This window comes from Globicephala melas, chromosome 4 (assembly GCF_963455315.2).
Source record: "Globicephala melas chromosome 4, mGloMel1.2, whole genome shotgun sequence".
Classification (NCBI taxonomy): Eukaryota; Metazoa; Chordata; class Mammalia; order Artiodactyla; family Delphinidae; genus Globicephala; species Globicephala melas.
In genome coordinates, this window is record NC_083317.1 from 119,671,024 (window position 1) to 119,684,640 (window position 13,617).

Sequence of the window (13,617 nt, forward strand, 5' to 3'; positions counted from 1 at the left end):
ATCACGTCACTGCTCAGCTTGCAACCATCCAAATGGTGCTCTCTCTCTTTTCCAATTGCAGTAAGAACACTAAACATGAAATCTACCCTCTTAACAGATTTTTAAAGTGTACAATAGAGTAGTGTTATCTACAGAGACAATGCTGTGCAGCAGATCTTTGGAACTTATTCATTTTGAGAAACTGAAATTTCACCCCTGTTGGTTAGTAGTTCCGCTTCCCCCCTCCCCCTAGCCCCTGGCAACCACCATTCTATTCTTTGCTTCTAAGAAGTTGATTACTTTAGATATAAGTGGAATCATGCAGTATTTGTCCTTCTGTGAGTGGCTTCTTTCACTTAGCATAATGTCCTCAGGTCAAAGTTGATATCAGGCTCCACACAATCACACTGTGATTATCTGTTTACCTTTCCCATCCCTTGCTTGTTACCACCCAGGCTTCATAGCCTACTAAGCTTACGGTCACTGAACTCCTTTCCAACACTTCAGACTTGTTCTGGCCCCAGGGTCTTCGCACTTCCTGTTTTTCTTCCTGGACATAATTCCCCCATAGAGAATGACTACCTCTCTCCCTCACCACTTTCAGGTCTTTGCTCAAGGATCATCTTCTCAGTGACGGCTTCTCAGGACAGCCCATTTCAAAATTTCAGTATACCCTCTCCTTCTTAGTTAGCTTTCCTAATTTATTTTCTCTCTACAACTTATCACCATTGTGTGTTCATTATCTTTCTTTACGCAAGAGTAAAAGCTACATAAGGGAGGGACTTTGTTTTTTTCACTGATATATCTGTCTTACCAGCAACTAGAACAGTGCCTAGACGTAGTAGGCACACAGTGGGTGCATTTTGAATGAACAACTGAATGAATGAATACACGCTATTATGTGCCAGTACTGAGTATAATGATGAAGAAAAATTGGATCCTGCCCTTGATAAACAAACTGTCTAGTAAAAGACTGTCAAAAATGAAAGAGTTTTGTTTAAACTTAAAAGTTAGAAAGCATGGAGCAGGGATACTTAATCTATCTGGAGATAGGATGAGGTACTCAAGTTGGGCTTCCTGTAGGAGGTGGCACCTGAGCCTGACAGAAGTTGGCCCAATGAAAGGAAGAGGAGAGATTTGGAGAAGAGTTTTTTTTCCTTGAGAACATTTACCTTTAATTCTTTTTGTTAATTAATTTTTATTGGAGTATAGTTGCTTTACAATGTTGTGTTAGTTTGTGCTGCACAGCAAAGTGAATCAGTTATAGATATACAGATATCTACTCCTTTTTAGATTCTTTTCCCATATAGGTCATTACAGAGTATTGAGTAGAGTTTCCTGTGCTATACAGTAGGTCCTTATTAGATATCTATTTTAGAAGAGCTTTTAAAATAGAGAGATAACATGAACAAAGGCATGGTGGCTAAGAAGATGCTGTTACTGCTTTTCTCATTTCTCCTCAAATCTCCTTACCATTTCTGAGCATGCCAACCTCACTTCTCATGGCTAAGACGTGCATCATTCTTGGGGAGCTACTATGCCTGTGAGCATAGCAGGCTGGGAATGTCTGAGAATGAATGAGTGCCCCCAGCCCTTAATCCATGACTGATGAGTGTTGGCATATATATATATATATATATATATATATTCCTATTCTCCTGCCCCTTGGCTAGGATATTTCTGTGGGGCGTACTTTACATCAATTCTGTGGGATTGTGGTTACCTACTGTGGTAGATTTAATAATGTACCCATTATTGGCCAATTCCCTTTTCTGTGTCACTTCACCCTCAGCTACCTCTTTTCCTTGAAACTCCCAACAAACTGCTGGCGCTTGAAACTTGGCTCTGGGTTGGCCTCTGTAAGAACAAAGGGGAAGATGGTGATTACTTTCCAAACTTTAGAGAATAAAAATTACAGTCTTTGGTCTGCTTTGGGAGGTAATAAAGCAAACCAGATCGGCTATAGGGAGAGGTGAAGTGAAGGAACTTGAAATCTAGGTTAAGAGATCTGGTTTGCTTCCAAATTTTTTCTGAAATCTTTGAGTTTGGGGATAAAGTAACTGAAAGGTTATTTGAGTATGATGAATCTAGCTGTGGTACGTGGGGTCAGGGAGGGTGTACACAGAGGGTGATCAGTTAGGACACAGTTCAAACAGCACATTAGTGAGGTGGCAGTGAGAATGGAAAGGAATAGAGGAGAGGCAAAGTGAGGGGGAAAAAATGACAGGATTTGGAGTCTAGCTCTGTGTTGTGGGGAGGGAGGTAGTGGGAGGAGAGAAGTAGAAAATGCCTGAGGCTCTGTGAGCTAAAGAGCAGCAGTATCATTAACAGAGATGAGGAAGCCATGAGTGGGATCTGGATTTCATGAGTTAAAGACATTTGGAGTTTGTGCCAGTGGAATGTCCAAGTAGAAATGTCCAGCAGACAGCTGGAAATATAAGAAGGGAGGAAGGATTTGGTTTCAGAATTGGGGATCTTTCAGGCAGCGATAAATATGGCTGGCTATTTTGAAAAGCCCAAAGAAACACTTAACTTTTTTTTTTAATAGATCTTTATTGGAGTATAATTACTTCACAATACCGTGTTAGTTTCTGTTGCACAACAAATCCAATCACTTAACTTTATACAAGTCTTATAGTCCTGAACTTGTGACTCTCAGTAGAGAAGGAGGAATGTCATAGTAACCTGCAATTATTGGTGGACTTTGCAGCTGAAACACACACACCCTTGTGATGTGGAGAGGCTGTAAGTATGCATGTGGGCAAGTGGGGGATTGGAAGGGCAGAAAGCTAGGCTCTAACCATGCAAGTTCTTGAAGATACTGGACAACCAGGGAAGTGAGAAGTCAAGTTCAAGGACTTTGGCAGGATTCAGGCACAGCAGACAGATTTGGAATTCTGGAGACTGAGATTTGGCCAAAAAGACTAGCCAATCCCAGCAGAGACCTCAGATTTAGAAGACTGATGCTCTTTGTTTTCTGCCTAGTTTCATGGAGTGGCACTGGCCAGACACAGAAGGATGTTATTAAGGAATCCCTTCCTTAGCCTTTTCTTCTTCAGGCTAAACAACCCTTATTTCATTCTCACGTGTCATACTTTCCATTTCTTTATTTGTTGCTCTTCTCTGAACTTTCTCCAATATCCCTCTTAAAATACGGAGACCAAACCTTACACACACCATGACAACTGGCTTAGGGCTGGGCACAGGAAATTATTCTTTTTCTAAAGTGTCACACACAGGCAACATTTCTTTACAGGTTTTCCACCTGTTTTTAACGTGACCATTTAGTACTCATCTAGACATCATGCTAATTTCAGACAAAATGTGATCATAATGGAACGTCTTTTCCAATAATTTTCTGTTTTAACTTCAAAGGCTCAGAGTTGGAAAGGGTATTGGCTCAAATCAGCTCCACTCCCCTCCCCCGCCCCTGCATTTTAGGAAGATAGAGGTAGAACATTATCGAATATTGCCATACTAACAATATGATTTTTTTTCTCCCATAGGATAGCTCGTGTCATGAAATATACGAGGCAGATTGTCAGGCTTTGGCCTTAATTTGTGCTTTTGCCCCTGCTCATCCCAACAGATTAAACACTGGGCTAGCTAAAATGTGCTGAGAAGTAATACATTAAAAGGAATTTTCTCAGACATGAGTCAAAACTGGAAGCAGGGGAGGACGCGCCAGGGAGCTGAGAGATCGCTCGCTCTGACAGCATCTCTGGGAGTAATTTTCCATGTAGACTGAAGGAAGATCTTGTAAGGCAAAGCACCGGGTTACACATGCTGGACTCCGATTCCGCAGGATTTACAAGCCATTACTGGAGAGAGTCTAAGGCTCTCCTGGCACAGGCAGAGGAGGAAGAAATGTTCAATGGACAATAAAAACTTTCTGTTTATAGAGTAAACTAAAAACAGGGTCTTCCTTTTACAGGGTTTAGAAATTTGCCCCTGAGTTAACGGGGGTGCGGGATGTGTCTACATTTCCATCGTTCATTGTCGGGCGAGGTCCCATTCAACCAGGATTGCTGTGAATTTGACGTCGCTTCTGCTCTGGGGTAGCATCTAAATGTAGAGAAGAGCAGATTCGCACCCTTAGAGGCTACCGGGAAGCTCAGGGCGCTGGGGAAGCCGAGAGGAGGGAGCGGGGAGCGCCGCCCGTCAGCCAGACTCCCAGCGTCTCCTCCCCCTGTCTCGGGCCCACTCCCAAACTTAACTGCACGCTTCCGGGTTCCAGCCAGAAGCCCTGCGTGAGCCTCCACACGTAGCGGCAGACGGCTCCTTAAATAGGTCGGAGTTGAGCAAACAATCCCAGACGTGGGGCTGGGACAGGCGCGCAGGCAGGCGAGCGCAGGCAACCGCACGGTGCACTCAGCAGCGCGGCGGGTCAGCCGGCGGCCAATAGCCGGGGCGCGGCCCGCCCCGTCACCTCCCCCTCGGGGAGCCTATAAGTCGCCCGCGGCGCCGCAGGCGCCCGCCGCTCTGCGCCTTCCAGACCACCTGACTCCCGCCCCTCTCCACGCCGCTTGACCTGCCGGCTGCGGTTACCCTGCGCCCACTCTGCCCGGCCGCCTCCGCCCGCCTTCGTCGGCCCGGGGCGGATCAGGGGTCCCCACTCTCGCGAGAAGTGGGCCGCTGCAGGGTGTCAGGGGCGCCGGAGCCCGCGCGGGCCCTCGACGGGCCGAAGATGGGGCGGTGCGCGGTGCAGCCGCGGCTGCTGCTGCTGCTGCTGGCGCTCGTCCTCCAGCCCTGGGATCCCTGCCTGGGTGCAGACTCGGGGAAGTCCTCCAGCATCCCCACAGGTGAGCACTCCCGCGGGCCGCCCTGTCCCGCGAGGCTCGGCCGGATGGGCAGTTCATTCATCCACCGGTCCTTCGCGTGGGGTCGGCCGGGTGAGTTGGTGGAGGGAGGCGCCCGTCCCTCCGAGGTCCACAGAGGTGATTTGGTGGGAGCCTGTCCTTCCGCAGGACCACCGAGGTGAGTGGGGGTGGGCTGTCCATCCTCCTCAGAACCGCCCAGGTCTTCCCCAGAACTGCGCTCGGGCTGTGCTGATCCCCGGGGGAATGTGGGCGCATCCGCCCTCGTGGGCTCTCGGAGTTCTCCGTAACCCGAGAGCGCACGAAGTTTTCTTCAGCACGAGTTGGGGTTTCCTTTTGGTCTTGCAGGTCGGTGGGCACCAACACCTTTCCTGCAACTTTGCTTTCTCCTCCTTTGCTGGAGTTGGCATGATTTATCTGTTTTGGACGAAGCAGTACTCCCTCTGTGACCTAAACACTGGGCTAGTGTACTTTCTGATTGATGGTGACACATTCCTTCCAGCGCCCCAGGAAGTAGCTGGTAACACCTACCTCCTGCCAGAAACAACGCTCAAAACCGTGGTTGTTTTCAGTAAGGCTGCTTGGCTACCCAATACCTCCAGGAGGTAGCTTTCCTCTTTGGGGATTATGGAGGGGAAGCTGTCCACAGCTTTTCCGCTTAGCCACCCTGTTCGTAAGCCTGGTGCCCTTCCTTGTTTTCAGAAGCTGGAACTGCAGCAAATAGTCAAGTTCATGTAAAATAAAACTTTTTACATTTAGCAAGATTAAAGGGAGCCTCACCACATGTTTGTCGAAACATACTTTGCTGCCATTTGCTGCACATGCGATATCCTTCGAGTGTTCCACTTTTGTGCTCTAACTCTGTGTTCTCTGAGATTAGATCTTGCATTTAAATGTCCTTCTGCTGTACCACTTTTGTTTAAAAATTAAAATCATTCTGTCATTTTTTTTTGGGGGGGGGAGAAAATAGGGCACTTTTCTTTTTGAACTTTACTTAAGCACAAGGACAGAAACTTCTATTTTAAGTTTACATCCAGAAGTTGACATTTGCTGTAGAACCCAGTCAAATCCATGTAAGCAATACTTTTGTTTTCATCTGAAACAAACCTTTCCTAGGGTTTGTTTCCTAGGGTTTGTTTCAGAAAACTTCAGTGGACTAAGTTGCCCATCTTTCTACATTCCTGCCAAACAGTACTTGCTTTGTTAGTTTGAGAAACTTCAGCATTTGGATAGATTTTTGTCAGTTACAGTATACTTTTCTTTATCTCAGATATATGTGATGGCTTCAAATTGAGTTTCTCAACCCTTTGTGGTTTCTTTAAATTTGAACTGAATTTTTTTCATTATTTTAAAATTATCTTTTACTGTAACATCTAGAAAATAGACAAGAAAATGCCTTCAGCAAACCTGGAAAAGGAGACATTAAAAAAAAATTCCCAGAAAAATGACTTTCTTTGTTGAAACACCCAAGGAAACTTACTGGGAAATAAAATAACCTCTAAGGACTTTGCCACTTTTAGAGGGACCTCTTCAGCCTTTGTATATTTTATTTCACTTCATTATCAACACCCCTTATAGAAGACATCTCTTTGTGGCTGCGTTTAGGTTTACATTCAAAATTATCTTTCTTTCCTAATCTGACTTTTAAGTTTCATGGAGCTGGACAGTAAAGTTTTAATGGATTGTAACATCAGAGAAGGGAATTTCAGATATAAATGCTTTTCTCAGAAAATGACACGTAAAACCCACTGCTGACAACTGAGGACTGATTTTGGTGGTTGGGCATGGGGAATTCAGATATCATTTAAATGCAGAAAAATATTGATTTGTCATAGATGGAGCCAGCAGTAGTCAGTTTGATTATGAACTGTGTATAGGTAGATGTGATAAGCTATTAAATATAGATGGTACAGTGCTTGATAACATGGGGAGAATCATGGAATATGTTCCATTTTCTCTCTAAACTACTACAACTGAAAATTGCTAAATTGGAAACTTATCTATGTAAATATCAAGCAAACTTTAGAACTCTAAGTTGTTCCTTGCTTAATAGGAGGTCTTTAAGAAGAGTGCTTATCATCTCTAACCCGCTATTTTTGTCACCATGTCCCAGCTAAACATGAAGAAATAGATTAGACCAGGGTTTTGTGGCTGTATTTACATTTTGAGCTAGATAATTATTTATTGTGGGAGACTATCCAGTGCATTTTACGATGTTTAGCAGCATCCTTGGCCTCTACCCACTAGAAGCCAGGAGGACCCTCCTCCAGGAGTGAAAATGAAATATGTCTCAAAATTAAAAATGGCCATATGTCTCCTGAGGGACAAAATTACCCAGGGTTGGAAATCACTGGATTAGACAAATCTATGTGTATTTGAGGCAATGTGGCGTTATAGTGTACTGGAATGATAATGGCTACTCTTTTTTCGAAACAAATATTTATAGTGATTTTTCCATTTTTCCACTGTAGTAGGGAATGTGTTGTTTGAATCACATTACATTAATCAATTTTTGAAATATAGTTTTTCCTAGCTTTGATGCTGTGCATTAACCAGAGTTGAGAACACTGCTTTTTGTTTTCTTTGCTGAGAGTTCTACTGTGTACTGCATTCATTCCTTTTCGGTTGCCACTTTATTCTCAGCATGGAAAGACTCTAAATAAGAATTTGGTTAAAAACAATCATTTTCTCCTAGAATCATTTATAGGAATTTTGCCTTAAACTTTTATCTCCATGGGAGCTTTCGAGGCAAAACCCTCCTAACAAGCATCAACAAATCAAGTTCATACCCTGATTTATGTTTCCTCCACTTTTTCCCTTCTCAATGAGAGAAGGTGTATTCCTGCCAAGAATTTGTAACTAAGTCTCCAGACCTAGATCAACATTTGGTGTGTTTTCTAAGGTACCTTGCCTATTCCATGATCTAAATTGGGCAGAAACCAAGTTTTGCACAAAAATGGAGGAAATGGTTTCAGATGTTTCTGTCAAGACCAGTATTTTTCAACCATGTTCATTTATAAACTCTTTAATTTACCCTGGCACATTCAAGGAGGAAAGGAAAGGTCTATCCCTATCTGCTGATGCAAACTGACAATTTACGGGGTGGAGAGGAAAAAACCAAGGTCCTGGAAAAACCTCGAGAAGAAGAGAGGGAGGCTTGTGCTTTGTGTACTTTGTGTGTCCTGGGCTGCAGCCACACAGAATGACCAGTCTCTGCCTTTTGTTCGTGTAAAAATAGACATACAAAACAATTCTAGAGAATGTGAGGACCAGAAATGAAAATTAAATTGAGATACCCTTTTCTACCCATCACATTGACTAAAGCATTAAAAAAATAAACTCTGATCATACCAACTGTTGTGAGGGTGAGAAGTCTCAGGAAGCACACCACCTTTGGAGAACAATTTAGTAATGTCTAGTGGAATGGAGAATCCGCATACCCTGCCATCCTAGATACACATGTACAGGTCTCTCAAATTTCTACTTCTGTCTGTTCTCCTTGAAATTATATTCTTTGTTTATATCTAGCTCCTAAGAAATTCTTCTCCATCCTGCCTTTTGTTTGGCTCTCTTTCTAACTGCTTAATGCAGTTGGTTTATACGATCATGTCTGCTTTGTATGATAGATGTTCATGTTTAATAAATTATAAATTTTTTGGAGTAAAGGACTGAGTGTTATTCATTTTTGTGCCCCTCACAGTACCTTCCCTGTTCTTTTAACACAAAGAAGATTCTCAGTTTATGTTTGTTGAGTTTCTGGCTGCCTCGGAGAATTATGAAAAGTGGCATGCAGTCAATGAGATTTCTAGCTGCTCCTTTTCCTAGTGTTTTAACTAAGTTCACTGAGTTTCCTTTCTCTACCAGGGTACCCATGCACTACCATGATCAAGGAACTTACCCATGAAACATCAGGCAAGGCTTTGTTTCTGAACAAGTTGTTGGCAACTCTTTTTTTTTTTTTTTTCCCCTTGGCTATGTTGGGTCTTCGTTTCTGCGTGAGGACTTCCTCTTGTCGTGGTGAGCGGGGGTTACTGTTCGCTGCGTGCGCAGGCTTCTCATTGCAGTGGCTTCTCTTGTTGCAGAGCACGGGCTCCAGGTGCGTGGGCTTTAGTAGTTGCAGCGTGTGGGCTCAGTAGTTGTGGCTCGCGGGCTCTAGAGCGCAGGCTCAGTAGTTGTGCACGGCCTTAGTTGCTCCACGGCATGTGGGATCTTCCTGGTCTAGGGATCGAACCTGCGTCCCCTGCATTGGCAGGCATATTCTCAACCACTGCGCCACCAGGGAAGTCCAGTTGTTGGCAGTTCTTCTCCAGAAGTTATATTTTCTGCTCTACCTAGCTTTCTCAATATAAAATCATACCTTCAGAAATACTTTCACGTGGTTGGATACCATGATCCTTTTTTTATAGATGGTGAAATGGACATTTAGATGGTTTGTTACTTGAAGATCAGATAGCTGAAAGCAACACAAGAGGGACTTGTGCCCTTTCTTCAGGCCATGCTCTGTGTCTTCCCTGACCCCTTTATGCTTTTGGACTTTCAGTACCGATGGGAAAGAAATAGAGACTGGGCATCAGAGATCTAAAGAAGCAAAAGGGCTGCTTTGCTAAAGAGCACTAATTTTGTAGGTTTATATAAATGGAGGGGAAAGGGATAGGCAGGGGCTGAAGGAAAGCTTGGCCCCTGGTCAGGGATGACAAGCTACAGCCCATGGGCCAAATCCGGCAGACTATAAACAGCTACCTGTTTTTGTACAGCCAGTGAGCTAATGATGAGTTTTACATTTTTAAATGACTGAAAACTATAAATATATATATATATGTCTCGTGACATATGAAAGTTATATGAAATCCAGTATTCAGGGTCCGTAAAGTTTTATTGGCTCACAACCACAATCGTTCGTTAACATATCATCTGTGGCTGCTTTGGTGCTACAAGGCAGAGTCGATTAGTTGTCACAGAGGCTATATGTCCTGCAAAGTCTAAATTATTTGCTCTCTGGCCCTGTACAGAAACCCTTTGCCGACTTTGGCCTTAGGAGATGGTATTCCCTCTTAAGCCATGTCTCCTGCAGATCTGCTGCTCTCTTGGAAGGAGACACATTCTGGACAGTAGCAGCTGGCTCTGGGCACTTGAGAGAGCTGTTTTTCATTTTAGCCTTTGCCAGTGATTCCTGTGGCATTTTGAATTCAAACATAGAGCTTCTCTGTTACATCTTTTTAAACCTGGTGCTTGATGCTAACTAGACATGTACTTTGGTGTAAATAGTGTGCTTAGGATAAAAAATGGATTTATATATACTACCAAATGTAAAGTAGATCGCTAGTGGGAAGCAGCCGCATAGCACAGGGAGATCAGCTCGGTGCTTTGTGACCGCCTAGAGGGGTGGGATAGGGAGGGTGGGAGGGAGGGAGACGCAAGAGGGAAGAGATATGGGGACATATGTATATGTATAACTGATTCACTTTGTTATAAAGCAGAAACTAACACACCATTGTAAAGCAATTATACTCCAATAAAGATGTTAAAAAACAAAAAGAATAAAACACCCTGGTGGCCGATTGTAAACGAGATGCATATTTCTTTTTCAGAGCTTGTGTGTGTTCTAGAAATTTGGTCTAGAAACTCGACTGTGAATCTGTGGCTTGATTCCTGGGAGGAAATGATTAGCACATTTATCAATGACTATTTTTATTCTTCTTCAACCTTTGCTGTAAAACTTAAGCTGAACTGAGAAATTGGTGCTTTTAAAATGACAGATCTTTTTCTTTACATTTTACCCCTTTGCATTTGCTGCGATATGTTTGCCTCACTAAACTTAAATAACAACTCATTTTCAGAACTATTGAGGTTTTAATTAGCCAAGAAATAGTTATCCAGAGTAGTAGAATTATAAACAGTGCATTATGATTTGTTGTCCTTATGCTACCTACTACTATCTTTTTAAAATTGAAATACACTTGATTTGCTACTTACTGTCTTACGGCGTATTATGTTGCAACTTTGTTTGGTAATGGTGCTACTGAATTTATCACTACGCTATTAACTGTGTCACAAGAAAGCTCCGTCAAAAAATGTTGTTTATAATTAAAAAATACAGAAACTTTAAATACGTTTTAATGTTTCCCATTCAGGATAACTTTATTTAAAACAAAATTTAAAGAGTGAAGATATGTTATTTTTATACCCAGAGGAAAGATTTCCATTACATATTTTCTTTTGTGTGTTAAAAGAGGCACATCAACTTCTGTTAATGATTTTGATTTAGTTTTTAAATATAAATCTCTTTATTAAAAAAATAAACTAATTCAGGTTAGTGCATTTACGTACTTAGTTACTAGATTGATTCATAAGTATTTTTCAGGCCTTGGTTGTATTAGTAGCATACTGTAGCAGTTATGGGAAAATAACAATCATTTTTTATTCCAATTGAAATGTGGGTATATCTCCCCCCTTAAATTTATTTCTTAAAAAAAGATGTGATTATATGAGAAAATGCTTGATTTGCTAGTGTGGACATATACTTCGTTTACTGTTTATATTCTGCTGTAAAAATTTTGGTTTAAAGTTTAGTTTGTATAGGGTTGGACTTGCATTTTATGTAGTTAGGGAGAAAACTTTGAATAGTGAGTAGACTATCTTTGCTTTATAATGAAAATCTTCATTAGAAATGGAAAAAAAACTTTAATTTCATACAATTGGAGGAACATGCTTGTTGCTATTAATATATTCTGTGAAATTTTTAATACAAAAAGAGTTTTTGAGGACATACAGCTAAAATGAGGGGGCTAAATGGTCAGGGAAAGTGCTTCTAAAAAACATGGTTGAGTTTCCAAAATGGGCTAGGGTTATAATTAAATCTCATTTGTTATATTGATTTTAACATTGCTTTTATTACTTTGGATGTATAAGACATCCTGGTGTTATTACATTAACTGATCATCTGCTCATTTACTTTAGGGTTACATACTAAAATTTTTAAAAGGAATTCTATTTATTTTTCTAGTTACTGCTAATCTGTTTCAACATTTCTTCCAAAGAGAAAGAGAGAGGGGATTTTCCTCTGATTAAAATGCTGTGGTTCTGTTCTTCTAACGCTGTGGACATCACATGGTAAAGATTCTTATGGCAGGAAGGAACTTGCAAGCACATGTAATTTTTATCGCTCTCATCACCAGCCCTAGTCAGACCCAGACATTCAGAGGTACTGAGGAGACACTGAATATGCATCATGCCACCCAGCTTCACTGTCTGCAGGCACAGAAGCAAGTGGAAGAAGGACGTGAGGTCCAGGCAGTCTTGAGTTCCTCATTCTTGGACACTGTCCAGGAAAAGCCCCAGAAACTCTGCATCTCAGTTCCAGTGACCACAGAGCCCCAACACAGAGCCAGTGTCCCATCAGCAAGGCTCTTTCATTGACTAGTCTGTTTCACTGGTTTGAAGCTACAACTTTTATTGGGCCTTAGGGTGCTAATTACTTTTAGGTGCTACACACCTGGCTAGGAAGGGAGCCAGTTACTTTTGGATTTTTAAAATTCATTCTCAAAACTGGTTCTTTAAATATTTGATCCTTTTCTTCCTGGGTCTAGCAGTATACTAACACGAGCAGCTTTTAGCATGCCAAACAACAACAACAACAACAACAAAGCAAATGTAGAATTAAAATTTTTTTTTTTTTGGAGGAAACTGGCTAACAGTTTGTAGGCAGATTAAAATGACCTCCCTAATTCAATTGCCTAGGGAAGTCTTACAGAGCCATCATGCAGAGGGCAAACTGGCTCTCTGATGGGATTTTCCAGTCTTGCCCAAGCCAGCTCCGAGGCCCCTTGTCTTCCGAGGGCTCCTTGCTCTCCTGCGCTAACCTTGCAGACCTCTCCTGGCCTCCAGCTGGCATCACAACTGTGACCAGGGTGCCTTGGTCATCCAGAGCCTCTGAAATTCCTGTCGGCCACGTCTAGAGAGGGACAATTCTCCTTTTCTTCTTAGTTGAGTTTAAACAGGGGTGGAATTTTTTAAACAGTGACTTTACTGGGTAACCAAGGGCAAAACAAAACAAAACCCCAAACTGGAAAAGCACCAAAGCAAAGCAATGAACAGACTTACAAATTAGAGACTCAGAGTTCTTACTCTACTGTGACTTTACTTAAAGACCTGCCTACCTGCACATCCTCGGGGATTCATAGGTTCTGTGTCTGTGTGCAGCTTTTCTTTCTCCTCTCTTCCGTCCTACTTCTCTTCACCAGCTTCTTTTACACAGACAGCTCTTTCTTCTCCAGCATTGGAGTCCATGAAGTTCATAGATAGATAAGTGTTACTAGGTTGTGAAATAATAAAAAATATGTTTATTTTGATCTCAACAGCCGCCCCCCTCGCCCCATTCCTGCTAATATTTGGCCTTTGAGCCTTGCTCCTGACACAGAGCTCCTAAAACCCTTGTAATTTCCTGAGTGATAGGAGTGTCTGACACAGAGCTCCTCTATCCCTTGGAATTTCCTAGGTGATAGGAGCATCTTTTGTTCTAATGAGACAACTCTTGGTGGGCTCTTGGACGGAGTCTGGTCACTAGAAAGACCAAGCCGTGATTAGAAACTTGGAGCTTTCAGCCCTACCCCCGTATTCCACGGAGGGAGAGGGATTTGAAACTAAGTTAATAATCGACCACGCCTATGTGATGAAGCCTCTACAGAGATCCCTAAAGTTCAGGTTTTGGAGAGCTTCTGAGTCTTGGAATGCATCTACAAGCCAGGAAGGTAGTACACCCCAACTCCAGAGGGGACAGAAACTCCTGCCCTGGGGACCCTTCTAGACCTTGACCTATGTATCT

The 13,617-nt window shown here is 42.4% G+C and overlaps 1 protein-coding gene across 2 annotated transcripts in view; it reads left to right on the forward strand.

Annotated features, from left to right (window-relative positions):
* Positions 1 to 4,352: 4,352 nt before the first annotated feature.
* The window catches only part of PLOD2 (procollagen-lysine,2-oxoglutarate 5-dioxygenase 2), a 116,222-nt gene continuing 106,957 nt past the window's right edge, over positions 4,353 to 13,617 (forward strand). The window contains exon 1 of one of the 2 annotated variants that reach the window (XM_030873288.3): positions 4,353 to 4,781. In XM_030873288.3, coding sequence (XP_030729148.1) covers positions 4,667 to 4,781 — 115 coding nt within the window. In that variant the 5' untranslated portion in view covers positions 4,353 to 4,666. The remainder of the gene's footprint in view (positions 4,782 to 13,617) is intronic. The other variant, XM_030873289.3, reaches the window with a different exon arrangement.